Below are 22,813 nucleotides of genomic sequence, written 5' to 3'. Positions count from 1 at the left end.
AGATGTGTGAGAGAAGCTTGCAAGGCAAGATTAATTTATATATATATATATATATATATATATATATATATATAATAAAAAAGGGAGATTTATATATTTTTGGTAATTGGTAGAGTTATGTTTTATTCCCTGTAAAGTAGGAATAATGAATGTTTGTAAAAATGTAATCTATTTTTAAAGCCCAGTGTCAGTGAAGATGGTGTGATCAGGAAATCTGCTGTGTATGGGAAATCTGAAGGAACATTTACCAAAATTTACCACCATGTTGCCCTGATAATTGAGGTAACGTTAATTCAGCACTTAGGTGATACAGATGTGGTCAAAAGTTTACACACACCTTGCTGAATATACTGCTTCATCAGAGTAGTAATTGCACACACCTTGCTGAATATACTGCTTCATCAGAGTAGTAATTGCATATTTTTTTATTATTCTACCCCTCTACCCTCTTACTGCTTAAATTATTAACATTTTGTTGATACTGCAAGGTGTATATAAACTGTATACTGCAACTGTGTCTATTGCTTTCACTCAGCTTAACCATTTATAATGACTGGATATGTTAATTGATAATATGATAATTGTTCTTCTTTCTTTCCTCAAGGATTTCTTTTTTTGGACTTTCCTGCCTCTTTGGATAATTTTTCCGTTCACACAGACTGTGGAGAGATGGTGTGCAGCTTCATGACAGTTTAGTGCCTATGGAGAGCTTCTGGGACATTGTCAGACAGCACGTCCCAGCAAGTTCATTTGGAGTTTTTTTTTTTATTATTAATTAATTTATTTGGTCAAACTTGCATTCACTAATGCTGGAGTAAGATTTTAGAAGAACATTTTCAGTCCTGTTTAATGTTGGTGCTAGTAAAGGTTTGAGAACTAATGGCCTGGTTCCACAGACAGGGCTTAGACTGAGCCAGGATCATACTTCAGTAAGGACATTTAAGTCATTTTCCTTGACATGCCTTAGAAAAAACACTACTGGTGTGCATCTTGAGACAAAACAAAGGCACTGGTATTTTCAAAGATCAGTCAGTGCAAGTTTCTATTAGTTGAAACTGCTCAGAATTACATTTTAGTCTTGGGCTGGTCTTAAGCCTTGTCTGTGAAACCAGGGGTACAAGTAACCCACTTTGGTAATGTTTTACAATAAGGTGTCATTTGTTGTACATGGATAGATAATTTTCTTTCTTTTTTGTATTAAATGTGTGTCGTTTGTGTGTTAGTAATCCTTTATGTTATGGCGACCAAATGACTCCACAACTATAGTAATACCAGTAAATTTTTACCTTGTGGACAGTTTTAGGTCCCCGATGAGGAAACAGATTTACACATCTTACAGAATGATGTTTTCCATGATGGTGAAATTATGTTTTGGTGTTTATTTTGATCATTAAAATATCATTTGATTGTCCGCCGGTTCCCGCCTCTTTCTTCCCGTTGATTATGAAGGTTTAATTTGCGACAGTGGTGCCGAAACCCGGGAGAAGGAGGGACGTGCTGCTGAAGATCCCTCGCCGCTGTGGTGAATCCACGGTGCCATCGAGCTGGCGAGGAAGTGTGCATCCATGGACGCTCGAGGCGGTGGGCTGGAGTGAGTTGCCGGGGAAGGGCGAGCTCGCTGCCGGCCGCCCGTGATGTGTAGGGGCGGCTGCCGTCCGTAATGGAGCGGAGGAGTCGGCGCCGTTCGCCAGGGGGCCGGAGCCTGCTGCCATCCGCATGAATTGGGAGGAGCAGGGAACGGGGACTCCTGCCGGCTGCCCAAAACCGGAGGAGCCATCCACCGGGTGGCGGAGGAGTGTCGTGCCGTTTGCCGAGGGCCGTCCAGTGCCACCGCCAGGCACCGTGGAGGAGATCACCCAGCTGGTGGAGGGCCAAGTGGCAGTGCGTCTGGGAACCAGAATTTTTTTCCTCTCTCGTCTCTGTTGCTCCTCATCCTTCCATCTCCTTTTCTCTCGCCTCGTCTGTCCTACCCCCAGGTTCCCGCAGGTCCCTGTTAGCGGTCCCCCCTCCGGCGGGGGGGGGGGGGGGGGGTGGGGTGGGGTGGGGGGTTTGGTTGTAGAGCGCAGTCTCGAGGGTAACCCCCGGCCTGCGAGGGGCGATGGGGGTATGTGACGAGTGGGGCGGGGCCGAGAGACGTGGGAACAGGAGCGAGGCCGGGGGAGTGATTGGAAATGAACGACACCTGCTCGACCCACTGGTCTCGAGTCCCACGGAGGAGATGGAGGGATATAAAACCGGAGCGACAACAGTGACGGACGAGAGAGGACCAGACCTGGGTTTTAGTTGTGTTTGCTTTTTATTTGTGCACGTCAGTCGTCCGTGAGGGGCTGACGCGCTGTTTTGGTGTTTATTTTGATCATTAAAATATCATTTGATTGTCTGCCGGTTCCCACCTCCTTCTTCCCGATGATTATGAAGGTTTAATTTGCGACAACGTGCATTAGTAATATTTTGCTCAATGCGTCCTCTTGTGGCCTCATAAGAGAAGCCAAAAGCTTTTCTTCAACTGAACTGAAATTATGCAATTAAATTTTAACATATTTAGAATTTTGATAATATTTAATAGGGGTGTAACGATTCACTCGTTTTTTTTATTGATGCATTGATTACAAACCCTGACGATGCAATGCATCAATCTCGACACATGATTTTTGAATGGCCAATCGCCGATCTCGGAAATTAATCGATTTCAAATAATTAGAATCGAATGAATAGCGATTTCTATAGCTAGTGAAGGCCCTGATCAAAGTAGCATTTGTTGCTATAGCAAACAGAGACGTTTTCTTTCAGAATCATCATTTGCCCATGGAGAGGAAAAGTAAAATATAGCATTTTTTTAATGAAAATTAGATGACGTTTTCTCACTGAAAGAAAAGTGATCTCGTGCTCATAGACATCAGGCTATCTGTAGCTAATCTGAATAAAAAGCAAAATGCACTGAAACAATAAACACAATAAATAAATAAGTTTTATGAATGATGCAGTGCTAACTGACATATACAAGTTTATTTTCTGCCTTATTCTGTGCAGAAAATAATAATTGTTTGTTGTATATAAAACAATCATAAAATTTCCATTAGGAAAATATTATAGATTACAAATGACTGATTATTGTTCAGCAGTGTATTTAATTTTCTTATATGAAATTAAAAGTAATACATAAGAAAATAATTATGTGTAATAATAATAATACTTATTAATAATACTTAATATTAATACTTATTATTATAATAATACATATATAAAATTATTGTATTTTAAATTTCGTTCACTTCTGAAATTATGGCTACACCCCGGTGTGATTTTTTTTTTTTTTCTAGCTCATGGTTCTGTAAACTGCTGTGTATTTTGCCCCCTGACTAAGCTTAAATAATTTAGTGGAAGCATTTAAATAATCTCGTGAATGCACTTAAAGAATGCAGAATCTAATCGTTATAATCAAATCGAATCAAAGTTAATTGTGAATCTAATTGAATTGAATCGTTTTAAATTAGCAAAAATCATTCTTGAATCAAATTGAAAATCTATGAATCGGCAATCGAATTGAATCACTGTCTACCCAAATATTCACAGCCCTAATATTTAAGTACAAAATTTGTATAAAATTTTTCAGATATTTTGACATCCCTAGTATGCATTACCTTTGGGTCAAAGAAGCTAGGTACCAAAAAAAAATAAAAATTATTGACAGGAGGAGTTGCAGATGCTATTGGTTTGTGTGTTTCCTTGTAAAAAGTCCATCCCTTGATCACAGATTGTTTGTATATATACTGTATGTGGTACCCAGCAGGTCCATTTTTCTGTTTCAGTTATGGCACGACTTTATTTAACTCTTCTCGCATTTTGGACACTGCTGTATATTGGTGTGCAGAGTCAGTTTAAGAGCAGAGATACATGCATCTATCAGGGAGATGAAGATACTTACAGCTTTTATGAGGGTGGAGATGTGGTTTTGGGAGGAATTTTCCCTTTGCATTCTAGCACAATACCATTGGTTTCAACTTTCACAAACAAACCTACGCTAATCAAGTATAAATTGTGAGTCATGGTTTCATCTTCTGAAAGACATTGTGTAAAATAATAATATAATAATTGATATGTTAAATGAAATAAGACCAAATAGATCAGTTAGTCATTCTTATTTAAAAAAATTAAAAATAAATGTTGCATTGTTTTGTTGTGTGTGTGTGTGTGTGTGTGTGTGTGTGTGTGTGTGTGAAATCTGTTGCAGCTTCACCCCTCGAGCACTGAGGTGGATGCAGACAATGATCTTTGCTGTGAGAGAAATAAACCAGCGGCAAGACATTTTGCCAAACCTATCTCTGGGCTACCACATCAGGGACAGCGGTGATGACATACCTGTATCTGTAAAAAGGTCTCTTCTCCTGGTCAATGGACAACCAGAGAAGGGCAGTGGACGAAGCTGTGATGATATACAAAAGCAGCCGAGCCCAGTAATCATCGGAGAGGCGTCATCAGGAGTCTCCATGGCTGTTCTAAGAACTCTAGGCTCCTTCAAAATACCTCTAGTAAAACTTATATCACTTAACGATACTTTTACTTTGTCTTAATAATGTATATATTGTGATCTTGATGCACATTATCATGTTATTAGATTTAACTATGGCCAAATATATACATACAGAAACACACACACACAAAAACTATCTGTGCGTCATTTTGCATTTTGTTTTTCTTAGTGTATTACATAAAGTATATATTGATTTGTTCCATGGGCAGTGTTATTACAGTGATACCTGGTTGATTGTATTGCTAATCTTTCTAAAATATTGGGTTTTCATATTTTAGGTGAGCTACTTTGCATCCTGTTCATGTCTCAGTAACAAGAGAGAGTTCCCAACATTCATGCGGACAATGCCAAGTGATCTATTTCAGATTAAAGCTTTGGTAAAACTTGTTCATTATTTTCAATGGACATGGGTCGGGGTGATCGGTGTGGAATCAGATTATGCTCGGTTTGCCATCCAGCTTTTCTTGAAAGAGTCAGAAAAATTTCATATTTGTCCTGCTTATGTCCATATTTATCCCGTTGCACTCACGCAAGATGCAGTGGAGGAACTTGTGAACATTTTAAAATATTCTTCTGCCACAGTCATAATAAACTTCTCTGTGGATTCATATCTGCATGGTGTCTTGAAAGAGTGCAGACGACAAAATGTTACTCATCTTCAGTGGATCGCCAGTGAGGCCTGGGCCACTTCAAAAGTCCTTTGGGATGATTTTGGTGATCTGCTGAAAGGAACATTAGGGTTTGCCATACGGAGAGCTGATATCCCATATCTTGGTAGTTACCTCGGAAGAGTAAGTGCTTCTGTTGCACAAACATCACATTTTTTCTCAGAGTTTTGGGAAGAGACTTTCCGTTGCCGGCTGAATGGATCCTTAAATACTCATTTACATGGAGAAGAGGCACTGAACTGGCCACCCTGCAATGGCAGTGAGAGTCTGGACAATGTTTACACTCTTTATTCAGATGTGTCACAACTCAGAGTCTCCTACAATGTTTATAAGGCTGTGTATCTCATAGCACATGCACTGCATAACATGAGCAAATGTGAACCAGGAAAAGGCCCCTTTCAGAATGGGACATGTGGGAGTCTGAATCCAGTTCTGCCATGGCAGGTGTGTGTTCCTCAATTTTACATTCACTGCCTATTATGTACATGCATGCATTTTAATGGGTATGCTTTACTTTGCATTATCTTGTCTCCTTAATTTTATTTAAGATCCTGTACTATTTGAAACAAACACATTTCACAACATTGGGGGAAGAGGTCCAATTTGATGATAATGGTGATCCTATTGCGTCCTATGACCTGATGAACTGGCAAAGAGGGTCTGATAGGTCTCTTCAGCTAGTGAGGGTAGGATTCTATGATGCCTCCCTTGAAGACGACAAAGACCTAGTAATAGATGAGCCAGTAATTATGTGGCACAGAAGAGAGAAGGTGTGTGCCACTACACCTGTAACCAGATATTCATTTCTATGCTTTCTTTTTCTTCAGCTCAACTTAATGTTTATGGCTGAAGTAAGAATCCAGTGTTATAATTTAAACAAAAATTCACTCTTGCTTTTATTTTATACTAAACATTTGGAATATATTTATATTTTTTTTTCACAGTTTTTATAGATGATTTAGCAACATTTTAGGTCTTCACATTTGCCAGTTAAACTGACAAATGATACACATACCGTGGTATATTTCTCGAGGCAAGGAAAGTATTTATTAAAATGCACCCTAATCGAGGTCAGACTATGTAGTGTTTTTTTTTTTTTTTACTACTTATCCTGCTGTGTTCATTAGGTACCAGAATCATTGTGCAGTCAAAGCTGTCTGCCAGGCTCCAGGAAGGCCAGGCAAAAAGGAAAGCCTCTCTGCTGCTTTGACTGTATACCATGTGCTGAAGGAGAGATCAGTAATCAAACAGGTGTGATCCTCATGGCTGCTCAATTGATGGCATTTTGAGAAGAAATCAATGGAAAAACTAGTGTTTTATGCTCTGCTTTGCCCCCAAATTTTTCCACAGATTCAATTGATTGTCTGACATGTTCAAAGCAAACATGGCCAAACCAAGCCCAAGACCAGTGCATCCCCAGAACTTTAGAATTTTTGTCCTTTCAGGAGCCCTTGGGAATAATACTTTGGGCATTTTCAGCATTTGGAGCCTGTGCGGCAGTAGCAGTGCTTGTTGTGTTTATATTGTACAGAAAGACTCCAGTCATACGAGGAAACAATATGGAGTTAAGTTTCCTTCTCCTCATGTTTCTTTGTGCATGCTTTCTGATTGGCCTAACCTTTTTAGGGAAGCCCAGTGACTGGTTATGTCGGATTCGTTATCCAGCCTTTGCAATAAGCTTTACTCTCTGTATTTCATGCATCTTGGCAAAAACTGTAGTAGTTTTAATGGCTTTCAGGGCCACCCTCCCTGGCAGTAATGTCATGAAGTGGTTTGGCCCTGCTAAACAAAGATTAAGTGTAATCTTGTGCACTTTTGTGCAAGCACTTATTTGCTTTATATGGTTAACAACTAATCCACCTGTTGCATCATATAACACATATAACAAGTTCATGAGTGCAACTATGATTGTTGAGTGTACTGTGGGATCTGAAATTGGATTTTGGTGTGTGCTTGGTTATATTGGTTTCTTATCTTCTTTGTGTTTCTTATTGGCATTTTTGGCCAGAAAACTACCAGACAACTTTAATGAAGCTAAATTCATCACATTCAGCATGCTTATATTTTTTGCTGTGTGGATAACCTTCATTCCAGTTTATGTGAGCTCTCGTGGAAAGTATATGGTTGCTGTCCATGTCTTTGCTATTCTAGCTTCTGCATTTGGTCTCTTACTGTGTATATTTGCTCCTAAATGTTATATTGTACTTTTGAAACCCGAGAGAAATGACAAAAAGTGTATGATGAAATAATAGTACTCAAATAAAATCAACCCATCAAAAATAAAGATTAAATTATTAAATTAAATTAAACAATGTCATGACTTGATTTCATGATTAAATTGTCTGATTATAATGACATTTTAAAATACACTTTGTGGTTTTTATTATTATAATTATCATTCCTAATGACAAATTTGATATAATATATTAGACAGCTGTTCCAGAAAACTGAAAACATGTTCCTATTGACATGATTATTATGTATACTAGAATGAAACACAGAAAATATAACATAATACTCTAAAAACTAGATGAGTAAAGTTAGCAAACAAACTTTAAAGTTGGCTTGAAAAAGCATTTTGTGAAAATTTTAAAAAGTTGTAATAGCTTGAATTTTGGAAGTTTAGATGGATAGATGGTGAGCGTGATTTCACCAAGTACAACATGTAGCATCCAGCATCCTTGTTGATCCAGGAACATCATTCCAATCAACCAATCAGAATTGAGAGATAACTTTTCAGGAAATATCAGTTTTAAGCATAGTGTAGTACGCATTATTTTTAGCACATTGATAACATGATGATTTACCTTCTTGTTATCATGTTTTAACATGATTAGCATGTTGCTAACATTATTACCATGTTGTTAGCATGTTGATATAATGTGTCTATCATTGTTATATTGCTAGCATGCTTTTAACATGATTAGCATGTTGCTAGCATAATTAACATGTTGACCTGTTTTTAACACGGTTAGTGTGTTACTAGCATGTTATTAGCATGACTAGCAAGTTACCAACATGTTGTTAACATGTTTAGCTATAGCAATTATTAGCATGTAACTAGCACATTTTTAGCATGTTTAACATTTTGTTAACATGTTGTTAGCACCATTAGCAGCATGATTAGCAGTTACTAAAGCTCTAAGAGGAGATATAGTCTAAATTTTGGCTCAGAAGAAAATGAAGAAGAATACACACACACACAAACAAACACACACACACACACACACACACACACATACATATATACTTATACATTACAGTGCTAGTTTAAAGTCTGTGAACCCTTTAAAATGTTCTATATTTCTGCATAAATAAACTAAAACAGCATCAGATTTTCCTGTAAGTCCTGAAAGTAGACAAAGAGAACCCAACAAAAGAAATGAGATGCAAATGTATGTGAATCTTTGCTTTCATAATCTGGTGTGGCCCCTTTTTGCAGGAAAAACTGTAGGCAGGAAAACTGTAGGTAATGATGCTTGTAATTGCCAACCAGTCCTGGACAACGACTTGTCAAGTCAAGTCACCTTTATTTATATAGCACTTTAAACAAAAAAGATTGTGTCAAAGCAACTGAACAACATTCATTAGGAAAACAGTGGTGTGTCAATAATGCAGAAGGACAGTTAAAGGCATTTAATCACTGAATTCAGTGATGCCATCATCTCAGTTCAGTTTAAATGGTATCTGTGCAATCATTTGCAATCAAGTCAATGATATCGCTGTAAATGAAGTGTCCCCAACTAAGCAAGTCAGAGGTGACAGCGGCAAGGAACCAAAACTCCATCTGTGACAGAATGGAGAAAAAACCTTGGGAGAAACCAGGCTCAGTCAGGGGGCCAGTTCTCCTCTGACCAGATGAAACCAGCAGTTCAGTTCCAGGGTGCAGCAAAGTCAGATTGTGCAGAAGAATCATTTGTTTCCTGTGGTCTTGTCCCGGTGGTCGTCTGAGACAAGGTCTTTACAGGGGATCTGTCTCTGCAGCTCATCTAATTGTTTTGGTCTCCACTGTCTTCCCAACATGGTCTCTCCCCGATTCGTCACATACTGCTGTTTGGTCATTTCCCCCTCATGTCCATAAGCCGATGTTGAGGGTACCACCTATTCGTCACTTGACAACGTAGAGGGGTCGTCCGATATTTGAATGCAAATCCTTCATCTTTGAATTTTGACGAAATTGGGTTATCCATTCAGCGGTTTGCCTGTGCTGGAAAAGTATGGTTTTAGGCGATTGAATTTATGCTGCAAATATATTTTTTTTTCTGAAGCGTGCAGCGCATAAACAGTCATTCATCGGTGCGGTGACCATACATTTTCGTGGAGCAGAAACCGGTATGACAACTTTTTTTTTTTCACTCTTTTTTATACAAACCTGATTTCAAATTTGGTACAAGACCATGTTTACCACTGTGTGGCATCCCCTCTCCTTTTTATAACAGTCTGCAAACGTCTGGGGACTGAGGAGACAAGTTGCTCAAGTTTAGGAATAGGAATGTTGTCCCATTTTTTGTCTAATACAGGCTTGTAGTTGCTCAACTGTCTTAGGTCTTCTTTGTTGCATCTTCCTCTTTATGATGCGTCAAATGTTTTCTATGGGTGAAAGATCTGGACTGCAGGCTGGCCATTTCAGTACCCGAAACCTTCTTCTATGCAGCCATGATGTTGTAATTGATGCAGTATGTGGTCTGGCATTGTCATGTTGGAAAATGCAAGGTCTACCCTGAAAGAGACGACGTCTGGATGGGAGAATATGTTGTTCTAGAACTTGGATATACCCTTTAGCATTGGTGGTGTCTTTCCAGATGTGTAAGCTGTCCATGCCATGCGCACTCATGCAACCCCATACCATTGGAGATGCAGGCTTCTGAACTGAGCGCTGATAACAATGAAATTGGGTTATCCATCCAGCAGTTTGTCTGTGCTGGAAAGTATGGTTTCAGGCAAAACATTTTATGCTGCAAATGTGTATTTTGCAGTAGCGTGCAGTGCATATAGCCTACTGTTACAATCATTGGTGCGGTGACCATACATTTTCATGGGGCAGAAACCCTTGTCTGAATCAGTATGACAACTTTTTTCTCTCTTTTTTTATATAATTTTGGGCTACATTAAAATGACATAATTGCAGGACTGCATATTTGTTATAGGCTTAAAACATGCCTTAATTTAGGTGGGATATTTTATAACTGTCGATGGTATTTCAATTAGCAATAGCTTATAGTGAGCCTACAACTTTGCTATTTTGCGACAAAAACAAAACAAAATAAAATGTAAAAAAATTAGCCTACTTTTATAGAACTTTCGTCTCAGTACTAATTATGAAGATACATTCTGGGAAGTGATGTGTTTACATGTAATGGCTACATATACCCATGTTTCCTTCAGTTAGACAGTAATGCTGACCCCTATAAAATTTTGAACAAGGATATAAAATATTAAGACTCTACTTTTTCGGTAACACTTTACAATAAGGTTCCATTAGTTAACATTAGTTAATGCATTAGTTAACATGAACTAACCATGAATGACACCTCTGTTCAGCATTAGTTAATATTTGTTAACGTTAACTCACACATGTACTAATGCATCAATTCACATTAACAGCACGGTTATTTAACATTAGTTAATGCATTAGTTAACATGAACTAACCATGAACTAACCATAAACGACACCTCTGTTCCGCATTAATTCATATTTGTTAACGTTAACTCACACATGTACTAATGCATCAATTCACATTAACGGCACGGTTAGTTAACATTAGTTAATGCATTAGTTAACATGAACTAACCATGAACTAACCATGAACGACACCTCTGTTCCGCATTAATTCATATTTGTTAACGTTAACTCACACATATACTAATGCATCAATTCACATTAACGGCACGGTTAGTTAACAATAGTTAATGCATTAGTTAACATGAACTAACCATGAACGACACCTCTGTTCCGCATTAGTTAATATTTGTTAACGTTAACTCACACATGTACTAATGCATCAATTCACATTAACAGAACGGTTATTTAACATTAGTTAATGCATTAGTTAACATGAACTAACCATGAACGACACCTCTGTTCCGCATTAATTCATATTTGTTAACGTTAACTCACACATATACTAATGCATCAATTCACATTAACGGCACGGTTAGTTAACATTAGTTAATGCATTAGTTAACATGAACTAACCATGAACGACACCTCTGTTCCGCATTAGTTAATATTTGTTAACGTTAACTCACACATGTACTAATGCATCAATTCACATTAACAGAACGGTTATTTAACATTAGTTAATGCATTAGTTAACATGAACTAACCATGAACGACACCTCTGTTCCGCATTAGTTAATATTTGTTAACGTTAACTCACACATGTACTAATGCATCAATTCACATAAATAAGGCATTGATTTGTTGGTAAACATAACTCTACAGCGGAAAAATGTTGTTCATGTTTATACGCACTTTACTATCATTACTTGCATTCAAATAAGCATTTATTAATGGATTGAGTGAATCTTATTGTAAAGTGTTCACTATTTCAACATTAACTGATGTGTTACTAACATTTGTAGACTCTTTATTGACATGACTTACCATTAATAAAGCATTTATTAATGGATTGAGTGAATCTTATTGTAAAGTGTTAACTATTTCAACATTAACTGATGTGTTACTAACATTTGTAGACTCTTTATTGACATGACTTACCATTAATAAAGCATTTATTGATGGAATTTATGAACCTTATTGTAAAGTGTTCACTATTTCAACATTAACTTATGTGTTACTAACATTTGTAGACTCTTTATTGACATGACTTACCATTAATAAAGCATTTATTGATGGAATTTATGAACCTTATTGTAAAGTGTTCACTATTTCAACATTAACTGATGTTACTAACATCTGTAGACTCTTTATCTACATGACTTACCATTAATAAAGCATTTATTGATGGTATTTATAAACCTTATCGTGTACACTATTTCAGCATTAACTGATGTGTCAGTAATATTTGTAAATGTAAATGTGTGAAAGCCATTCATTATTAACATTTTCTGGATGTTGAGAAAAGACCTCTTTATTACATTATCAGAACTGGTCAACATTGGCAATCTTTGCCAGAACAAAACATACAAAACAAAATTTTTAAGGACAAAACAAAATGTGCTGCCCTATCAATTCAGGCCTAAACAAGGCAAAATATATTATTGTAATAAACATGGAAAACACGTATATGGTTCTTTTTTTTTTGCGACTTTTTATAGCATGAAAATTGACTATTTTCTTATCGGAAGCAACTTCCCATCCGTTTTCATTGTTTGTATTATGTTTGCAATGTTCTCATCGGCCATGATTGCGTCTTGACATTTCTGGGTTATGTTTGATAATTTCTCTCCCTTTTCCTGTTTTTCATGGATTTCTGCATATTTCTCTGGTGCTGCAATCGCCAGTTCAGCAATAGCTGCACTCTGCACGATTGTGTTCCGGTCAACACCATACTTCCGGAAAGCTTCTGCCATGTTGCTTCCTCTTTTGAAAATCTCCAGGACTGATTTGTACCGCTTTACCACCTGCCATGGATCAGTAACTAAGACAGGAAAAAAAAAAAAATTAAAAAAAAGATTTTTTTTTAAAGAAGAAATTTCGGCAATTGTTATGTTTCTAGTGATCACATTTTAAGAACACATTCCATTCATGTGTTTAATGGTAAACTACACAACACAGATTACAAAACACAAGTTTTCCATTCCTGATATATTAAAAAAACATTTATTAAATTATTTCAATTTGCACAACCTACCCCTTTGACAGAATTTACTCATTTGCTTGTTTTTTTTTCTGTTTTTTCACTCTTTTCTTTGCTTTCTTTCCCTTCTTCTTTCTTTTCTTCTTCTCCCTCGAAGAGTCTGAGCTAGATGACTCTGAGTCAGAAGACTCAGAAGAGTCAGAGTCAGTGGAGTCACTTTCTGAATCGATTTTCATTCTTTTGGGGATGTCTGCAGGCTTATCTTTAATTCTGTCAGGAATGTTGTTGTCCATTTTGATGGCTTTAATCGGGGAAGAAAAAAAAACAGTTAAAAGTCATATTCTGTATGCCTGCATTTGTGACTCTAGGTTACATGTTAACTTCACTCCAAATGACAAAAAAAGTCCATATCAACATCACCACTGCCTGTTACATCTATCTTAGTTCAGTTTAATACGTGGGTTTACCAGATTTACCACATTTTATGTATTTAAAGAGAGATTTTAACACTAAAACAACACAAAACTTTCACAAAAACTTTACCTTCTGACAGCTGTTGTCTAAGGAAATCTCGATCTTTTGTTAAATCTTCTATTTTCTCCTGCAGATACTGACATTTCACCTTCCAGGTGTCAGTCTCTGCCTTGGCTTTAGCCAAAGCTATAGACACAGTGGGCGCTGCTTCAGTGGGTTTATCTATAAAGAAAAAATAAATAATAATAATAGGCTATTTAACAACAAAATCATCCTGATTATGTTACACACACAGAGGGAGGGAGGGAGGGAGAGGGGGGTTGGAGGGACTCTTAAGGTTTACTTAGTTAAAAATTGTAAGTAAAAATCGTTTCGTTTTCTCAGTTATTTCTACTATTCAAGCCTGGATCAACCGTTTTCTTGATGGTTTCATTTGTAAAACTTAATTAGTAGCTATCTAAAGTTAGCTAGTTGATAAACGTGCATCATTTACCGGATTTTTCTGTGCGTTCATCCCGAGACAGTTTTTTCTTCTGTCTCCCTCTGGTCTGATGGTTTAAATTGTCATCCGTTAGTCCACTCTCCATCATCAAACTTGCTTTGGCATTCGACACCTGTTTATTTTGCCGCGAAGTGCTGAAGGATTGTGGGTATGGTAGTTTTTCTTTAAATGAACTGCAGAAATTAAGCTTCTTTTTTTTCTTTTTCTTTTTTAACGAAGCTGAAATAACAATGACTGATGGCTTCAATATAATAACAGCATTTAAAAATTTGAAAGTGAATAATACGTTTGTCTTGTTTTGATTTAAAATTGTATTGCTAAAAATCTCTCGGGATTTGTACTTCCGGAAGGAACGCTACTTCCTGATGAAAAACCGAAAAACCCGCTCAACTCCCATGCAAATTAACAGATGCAACGGCGAACATCACGTACAATCCAGTGACACATCATGTAAGATTTGATTACAGCTTTTAAAGACTGTATGTAAATCTAAGAATTGTAAATTATAAATGTTACATAAATGTATGTTTCTTTCTTCAGCTCTAACATGAAATGTAGCCTATATAGCACAACACTATAATTGTTTTTCTGATATATTTATTCTTTAACTATTTTATTAAATAAATAATTCTATATATTAGAATTATAACATACTGTGTATTCATCTTTATTCATGAAATGCAAAATGCATAAAACCTTACCATAGTTAATCAGATAATATTTACATTGTTTTCAGTCAATGTATTTGTTTTGTGTGTTGAGTAGGCCTATGTCTAAACCATCTGTTGCATGAATACTAAATATTAATGTATTAATTATTATTATTATTATTTTAAATATACTCTTTTAAATAATTGTTTATGTATTTATAAGGTGACATGGCTCCGTCATTAAATCGAAAATTGCTGTCAATGATTGAAGGACGTCAAACAAAGAGGAAGAAACTGAAGTTGATTAAATGGCTCCAGAAAAAAAAATTGCTTAAAGCAAAAATGAAGTGCAATTTATGCCAACATAAAATGAAGCTGACTCATAAACCCAACAAAGCAGACAACTATGTTTGGTAAGTATTATTATTATTATTAATTTAAAATAATTGCATGACCAGAGCTTGCTTGATTAAATTATCTTTTTAATAATTCATAATTTTATTGTCCAGACATAGCTGGTTTTAGGAAAATTTAAACAAATATGACGCAGAGTCTTACTAGAATCTTTTATAACATGTTTAAAGGTCCTGTACACGAAACAGACATAAGGGAAGGTTCAAGTCAGTGAGGTATGGATCACTTTTTGCCAAGTCAAAGTGTAATTTATTCTCCTGGATGAAGTTCATATATCGGTATGTTTAAAACATTTTAATTGAAGTTTTAGTCTAATTTTGAAAGTAGTTGAACAGAAATATGAACACTAAAGTTTTGTCATTTTTTTTAACAAAGGTTTGCTCAAGGCCTTCAGTTGAGACAAATCGACATGATTGAAGATGGCATTGCTGGAAGCTCACGTACACTCAGCAGCATGGCCAAAAAAGTTCGAGCTATTTGTAAAGAATCCATGAAGTTGTATGCCAGAAGGAAGGGCCAAATGATAGGACAACCCAGGGAGTTTGTTATGATTGATGAGAGCAACTTCCATCACAAGCGAAAGGTAATTTAAATATTCCCATAAAATGTATCTTTATTTTAGATTAATAACCTTAGTTATGTTAGTGAAATTGTGTTTTACATTATGTACTTTGTACATTAGGCAAAATTTGCAATTTGGCTAAACAAAAAATACCCAGTTTGGTAACACTTTACTTGAAGGGGTGTGCATAAGACTGACATGACACCATCATAATCATGACATGACAGATGTCATAAATGTGAAGGAGGTCTTATGCATGTTTATGACAACTGTCATTAAGTGTCATTCGCTCAATTATGACATTTTTTAATGCAAATATGACATTGTTTGAGATGTCTTTGTTATGACAACTTGACATAAACCAATACATCATAATCTGTCAGTGTCTTTGTCATTACAACTTGACATTACCAAGACAACATAAATTGTCATAAATATGTCATAAACATGACATAGCAGATTAACTATCAAACTTAAAGGGATAGTTCGCCAAAAAATGAAAATTCTGTCATCATTTACTCACCCTCAAGTTGTTTCAAACCTGTATGAGTTTATTTTTTCTGCTGAACACAAAAGAATATATTTTGAAAAATGTCGGTAACCAAACAGTTGATGGACCCCACTGACTTCCATAGTAGGAAAAAAAAATACTATGGAAGTCAATGGGGTCCATCAACTGTTTGGTTACCGACATTTTTCAAAATATATTCTTTTGTGTTCAGCAGAAAAAATAAACTCATACAGGTTTGAAACAACTTGAGGGTGAGTAAATGAGAACAGAATTTTCATTTTTGGGCGAACTATCCCTTTAAGAAACCACTAGCTTTATGGGTTAACATTACATTAAACTGTCATGTGATTGGTTTTGACATTGGCTGTCATGAGGCCATTATAACTGTGTCATGAATGTTTTTCTTGACCTCAACTACAGTGGTACAAATTTAATGTCATTAAAATGTTATAATGGCTTCATGACAGCCAATGTCAAAACCAACCACATGACAGTTTAATGAAATGTTAACCCATAAAGCTAAGTGTTTGATAATAAATCTGCTATTTCATGTTTATGACATATTTATGACAGGTTGTGTTGTCTTAGTAAAGTCAAGTTGTCATAACAAAGACTTCTCAAACAATGTAATGTTTGCATTAAAAATGTCATAATTGAGCGAATGACACTTAATGGCATTTGTCATAAACATGCATAAAACCTTCATATTCATGACATGTGCTATGTCATGATTATGATGGTGTCATGTCAGTCTTATGCACACCCCTTCAAGTAAAGTGTTACCAAGAGTTTTAAGTGTTAAGTTCAAAGAGTGTTAGATTGATTGTTAGGCCGATGAGTGTTAGAATGTATAGAAGGATTGCATTGTTTTGAATGATGTATGCCTTGTTTCCACCGAGCGGTACAGTATAGTACAGTACGATTCGTCATGGTAAACCCTGATCCGGCTTGCATTTCCACTGCCAACAGTGGGCCAACCCTTACTTGATTGGCGCGGTGTATGCCTGAAAGAAACGAACAATATAATTCTTGTAAAGTAGAAAACAACACAGAAAATAACAATGGAGTGCATACAGTATAGCAGATCTTGTTCTTGCTTCTCGGCTGTCCTTCTGCTTGTCACAAGAAGAAATGGTATTGTATTTCAACTGTATTAAAAATGGCTCCTCTTGTGTTATCATTCCTCTTATAGCAGGCGCAAGTGTTGATTATCTGTCAACAAATCAATGTTCTGCTAACTCCACCCTTTAGTACCGGACTACTGTGCTACGTACCCCAATGAAAGGGTCTCAAAAAAGTGGTACGGTATGGTTCGGTTCAGAATTAGGGTATCATTCACATATTCTGACAATCTAAACTACAAAAATTGAGTACCGTACTGAACTGTACTGTGCCGTACGGCTCAGTGGAAATGAGGCATTCTATACATTTGGAAGCTTTGTATTTTTAAATATTGTATAGTTGTATACTTGTTTTTCAGTATGGACGTGGAAGGTTCGCAAAGACTTGGCGTAGAAGAAAGTGGGTCTTTGGGATGCTGGGGGTTGCACCAAGAAATAACAAGCCTATTCTGAAACTCGTTCATCGAAGGTCCCGAAACCATCTTATCCCACATATTGTACGACATGTGCATCCTGGAAGTTCCATACTTAGTGATGAATGGCGTGCTTACAGAGGGATACTAAGCGATCTTGGCTATAACCATTTTCCTGTGAAGCATAATCAGTGTTTTGTAGATCCAATAACAGGCAGCCATACACAAAATCTGGAAAGAGCATGGTTAACTTACAAAGGAAAAATATGGCGTCTTAGAGGAAATAGGACAGAGGACCTACTAAAACAACATCTAAAACTGATAGAGTGGACTTACTGGCTTGGAAATCGGCACAAAAATGGTCCTCTTGGAAGACTGTTGAAGGATATTCATCGAAAATATCACTTTTAAAACACAAAGCTGATAACTCCCCGAAGCCCATTATTTCTCCAGCCTAACTTGACCATGCTGGCTCACTCCCAGATCATCCTTATTTTTACTCTTTTGAAACACCTCTTCCATAGTCCCATTCATTGATACAAACAGTATATATATTTCTTATTTTGTACATTTTGTAATTCTGCTGCAGATGATTTTTCTTGCTTCAAACACTACAGTTGTACAAATGAATTTCCAATTGTCTTTTTATTAATTTGTAATATGTATACATTGTTAATTGAGACCATTGTTATGTAATGTAGTAAAGGTTTTGAAAATGCAAGTGATGTGTGACTTTCACTCATTTAAGGTCCAGTAAAATCAATAATCACTGCTTTGTGTCAAATCTACAAATGTAAGTACATCAATTTACAATAAGGTTCATAAATTCCATTAATACATGCTTTAATAATAGTAAGTCATGTTAATAAAGAGTCTACAAATATTAGTAATCCATAAGTTAATGTTGAAATAGTGAACACTTTACAATAAGGTTCATAAATTCCATCAATAAATGCTTTATTAATGGTAAGTCATGTCAATAAAGAGTCTACAAATGTTAGTAACACATCAGTTAATGTTGAAATAGTGAACACTTTACAATAAGGTTCATAAATTCCATCAATAAATGCTTTATTTATGGTAAGTCATGTCAATAAAGAGTCTACAAATGTTAGTAACACATCAGTTAATAATGAAATAGTGTACACGATAAGGTTTATAAATACCATCAATAAATGCTTTATTAATGGTAAGTCATGTAGATAAAGAGTCTACAGATGTTAGTAACATCAGTTAATGTTGAAATAGTGAACACTTTACAATAAGGTTCATAAATTCCATCAATAAATGCTTTATTAATGGTAAGTCATGTCAATAAAGAGTCTACAAATGTTAGTAACACATAAGTTAATGTTGAAATAGTGAACACTTTACAATAAGGTTCATAAATTCCATCAATAAATGCTTTATTAATGGTAAGTCATGTCAATAAAGAGTCTACAAATGTTAGTAACACATCAGTTAATGTTGAAATAGTGAACACTTTACAATAAGGTTCATAAATTCCATCAATAAATGCTTTATTTATGGTAAGTCATGTCAATAAAGAGTCTACAAATGTTAGTAACACATCAGTTAATGTTGAAATAGTGAACACTTTACAATAAGGTTCACTCAATCCATTAATAAATGCTTATTTGAATGCAAGTAATGATAGTAAAGTGCGTATAAACATGAACAACATTTTTCCACTGTAGAATTATGTTTACCAACAAATCAATGCCTTATATAAAAGAGTGTTGATAAGGTACACAACAGTATTTTTACATTTAGGGTAACATAGTGAGTTAGAAATGTTCATATATAGTTTGTGTCAACTGCTGCGTAAACTAATGTAAATATGTACAGTTTAACCCCTACAAAACAGTACAGCTATTTACAGGCATTGTTCATGGTTAGTTCATGTTAACTAATGCATTAACTAATGTTAACCAAACGTACTGTTAATGTGAATTGATGCATTAGTATATGTGTGAGTTAACGTTAACAAATATGAATTAATGCGGAACAGAGGTGTCATTCATGGTTAGTTCATGTTAACTAATGCATTAACTAATGTTAACTAACCGTGCCGTTAATGTGAATTGATGCATTAGTACATGTGTGAGTTAACGTTAACAAATATTAACTAATGCTGAACAGAGGTGTCGTTCATGGTTAGTTCATGTTAACTAATGCATTAACTAATGTTAACTAATGGAACCTTATTGTAAAGTGTTACCAACGAAACATTCTTCTTATTAAGAACATTATTCTTCGGGCCACAAGAGAAACATAAAAGAAATAAATGAAAACAGTTATATATACACAACATATTAGGAGATTCATATCTCGTTGTCTCTGAGAGAATACGTGTTGTTAATGTGTGCGTCAGATGCCGAAAGCGCGATCAGTTTTTACTTTCACTATCATTGTGAAAGACGTTCACCAGCATAAGTTTGACTTGCACAAAGTTTAAAACAGAAGTAGCCTGTTTCCAGTATTGCAATGTACCCACGCTACCTCCCCGAATAGTCAGATGTGTCGTGGACATGCTCTGAACGTGCTGAAAAACGGCAAACAAGCCAAAATAATTAAAAATAATTTTATTACGGTAATATTCTCTTTATAATATTATGTTTCTGACATTCCCATTTATAGTTATTAATGTTGTGCAATGCTCTTGTGCACAAGCTGCATGTGCTGAAGCTGAAAAGCTGAATGAACACCGGTAAACTAAAGTGCTGCCAGCTTATTCAAAAAAGGAAATGCATCATATATTCAGATATTTATACAACATAAATATAATATTACAACTTATATACGTAGAAAAAGACCAAATGCACATATGAACTCAAACTAAGTTACGTGCTAATCAGAATGTTTAACTTCTGTTGTGGATAGGGTTGCCACCTTCAATACAGAAAAATAAGGGATGCCTGGGGGACACAACCCTCGGGGCCATGATGACCAAGGGTCCAATGATGTGCCAGTTGTGGTAAATCACAACTTAAAACATGTTTTCATAAAAATATTAATTGCTAATGAACATAAGTAATTATATAAGGTAGCATGAACACAGATTTTGGATAAAATATTTGTCATTGTTTGCAGACAGTAACACCATCCAAACAGTGAAACCACATAATAAATAATCGATCTACAAACATTTCTAAATTCATTTAAAACACAATTTTTTTTTATTAATATTATTGGTAAGGTAATCTATTTTATATAGTCTATTGTTAATTCTACAGTAGCCTATTGAAGAAAGCAATCATTTAAATTATTTAAGTTGTTTATTTGCTTCACATAGGAACTGTATTTTTATTATTAAATATATCTCTCGTCTCTTATTAAAAGCTGTGCTAGTCGTGTGGATCCGTTGTGGATGCGCTCTTCCCTTAAAGGGTTAGTTCATCGAAAAATCATAATTATGTTATTAATAACTCACCCTCATGTCGTTCCAAACCTTTGAGACCTCCGTTTATCTTTGGAACACAGTTTAAGATATTTTACATTTAGTCCAAGAGCTCTTAGTCCCTCCATTGAAACTGTGTGTACATCCATGTGACATCCATGTGACATCAGAGGATCAGTTAGAATTTTTTGAAGCATCAAAAAGGTCCAAAATAGCAAAAAACTACAAATTTATTCATCATTGTTTTCTCGTCCGTGTCTGTTGTGAGAGATTTCAAAACAAAGCAGTTTGTGATATCCGGTTCGTGAACGAATCATTCGATGTAACCGGATCTTTTTGAAACAGTTCACCAAATCGAACTGAATCGTTTTAAACGGTTCGTGTCTCCAATACGCATTAATCCACAAATGAAACTGCTATCACAAACTGCTGTGTTTTGAACTCTCTCACAACAGACACGGAAGAGAAGACAATGATAAATAAAGTCATAGCTTTTGCTATTTTTGGACCAAAATGCATTTTTGACCCTCTGATGTCACATGGACTACTTTGATGATGTTTTTCTTACCTTTCTGGACATGGACAGTATACCGTGCACACACATACATATTTAATCAGTGGTTTTGTCACCAGCAACAAAATGTTGCTCAGTTTTGAACTTTTTGAGTGTAGTTGAAGCCCATTCAAAGCAGACAGCAGAAAAACAGATGAGCCGAACTAGTCCACCCACCCAGCCCGGAAGAACTACAAGTAACACTAGCTTTGTGACTGTGTTCTCGGTGTATCTATACTGGAAGTTGTAATTTTAAAATATAGTGGTATATTTGATGATGTTTTTCTTACCTTTCTGGACATGGACAGTAGACCGTACACACAGTTTCAATGGAGGGACTGAGAGCTTTCTGACTAAATCTAAAATATCTTAAACTGTTATCCGAAGATAAGAGGTCTCACGGGTTTGGAATGACATGAGGGTGAGTTATTAATGACATAATTTAGATTTTTCGATGAACTAATCCTTTAAGGAGCAAGGGGAAAAGTTTGAGAATTGTATATTCAGTATCTTGGAGGAGTGGCTTAATTAACTAAAAGAGGTGAAATTCACCATGATTCACCATGTGTAACTTGTTTTATATTGTGCACTGATTGCAAAAAACATAGGACAAATTTACAGATGTGGTCCAATGCAAGATTACTTACTTTGTCTTTTTCTGGGTGGTAGAGGGTCCACATGCTGCTGAGCCTGAGAGTTGATCGGAAATATTTCAAGTGTAATAATTTTACCTAATCTGGCAAAAAAAAAAAATTGTTAATCAGAATCAGAAATCAGAATCAGAAAGAGCTTTATTGCCAAGTATGCTTGCGCATACAAGGAATTTGGCATAAGCTTCCAGTACACAGAGACAACAACACACACACACACACACACACACACACAAAGAAACCTTTGCAAATAAATAATTGTATAAACAATTGTGCTATAAATGATAATGGAATAGGATTAAGTAAGATTCAGGGATGTACTAGGATGGAGGGGTAACAAATACATATAAGGATATTGCACATTTTTATTGCATAAGTGGGGAACATTTAACTGTTCATGAGGTAAATTGAAGAAACTGTTCTTGTGCCTGACTGTCCTGGTATTTGCGGCTTTGAAGCGCCGGGCAGATGGCAAAAGTCCAAAGATGGGTTGACATATCCCACAAGGACACTGATAACATCATGCACCCAAAACAACACTGTGGACGGACACTATCCTAGCTGAGCCCTGCCCACAGAGCTCCTCACAGACAGACTGTGA

General features: G+C 35.9%; 2 protein-coding genes and 1 long non-coding RNA gene across 4 annotated transcripts; 2 read left to right on the top strand and 1 right to left on the bottom strand.

Annotated features, from left to right (window-relative positions):
* The first annotated feature begins 3,811 nt into the window (after positions 1–3,811).
* On the top strand, positions 3,812–7,448 carry LOC132155996 (extracellular calcium-sensing receptor-like). The gene is made up of 6 exons (XM_059564799.1): positions 3,812–4,038; positions 4,232–4,529; positions 4,810–5,643; positions 5,748–5,969; positions 6,327–6,450; positions 6,550–7,448. Exons 1-6 carry the CDS (start codon positions 3,812–3,814, stop codon positions 7,446–7,448), a joined length of 2,604 nt encoding a protein of 867 aa, XP_059420782.1.
* Positions 7,449–12,275: 4,827 nt separating this feature from the next.
* On the bottom strand, positions 12,276–14,050 carry LOC132155632 (coiled-coil domain-containing protein 106-like). Of its 2 annotated transcripts, XM_059564366.1 has the most exons (4): positions 13,930–14,050; positions 13,506–13,658; positions 13,017–13,263; positions 12,276–12,803 (listed from the first exon to the last, which is right to left on the bottom strand). In XM_059564366.1, exons 1-3 carry the CDS (start codon positions 14,024–14,026, stop codon positions 13,031–13,033), a joined length of 483 nt encoding a protein of 160 aa, XP_059420349.1. In that variant the 5' UTR covers positions 14,027–14,050; the 3' UTR covers positions 12,276–12,803; positions 13,017–13,030. The 2 variants fall into 2 exon arrangements, with proteins under 2 accessions (XP_059420349.1, XP_059420350.1); XM_059564367.1 differs by lacking the exon at positions 12,276–12,803 and having other exon boundaries at positions 12,903–13,263.
* Positions 14,051–14,817: 767 nt separating this feature from the next.
* LOC132155631 (uncharacterized) lies at positions 14,818–15,557 on the top strand. Its single transcript, XR_009437313.1, has 3 exons — positions 14,818–15,001; positions 15,173–15,280; positions 15,378–15,557. It is a non-coding gene; the product is annotated as an uncharacterized LOC132155631 (long non-coding RNA).
* The last annotated feature ends 7,256 nt before the right edge of the window (positions 15,558–22,813 follow it).

This window comes from Carassius carassius, chromosome 13 (genome assembly GCF_963082965.1).
Source record: "Carassius carassius chromosome 13, fCarCar2.1, whole genome shotgun sequence".
Taxonomy (NCBI): Eukaryota; Metazoa; Chordata; class Actinopteri; order Cypriniformes; family Cyprinidae; genus Carassius; species Carassius carassius.
Note: the sequence above shows the minus strand (reverse complement) of the source record. Positions and strands in the feature narration are given on the sequence as shown.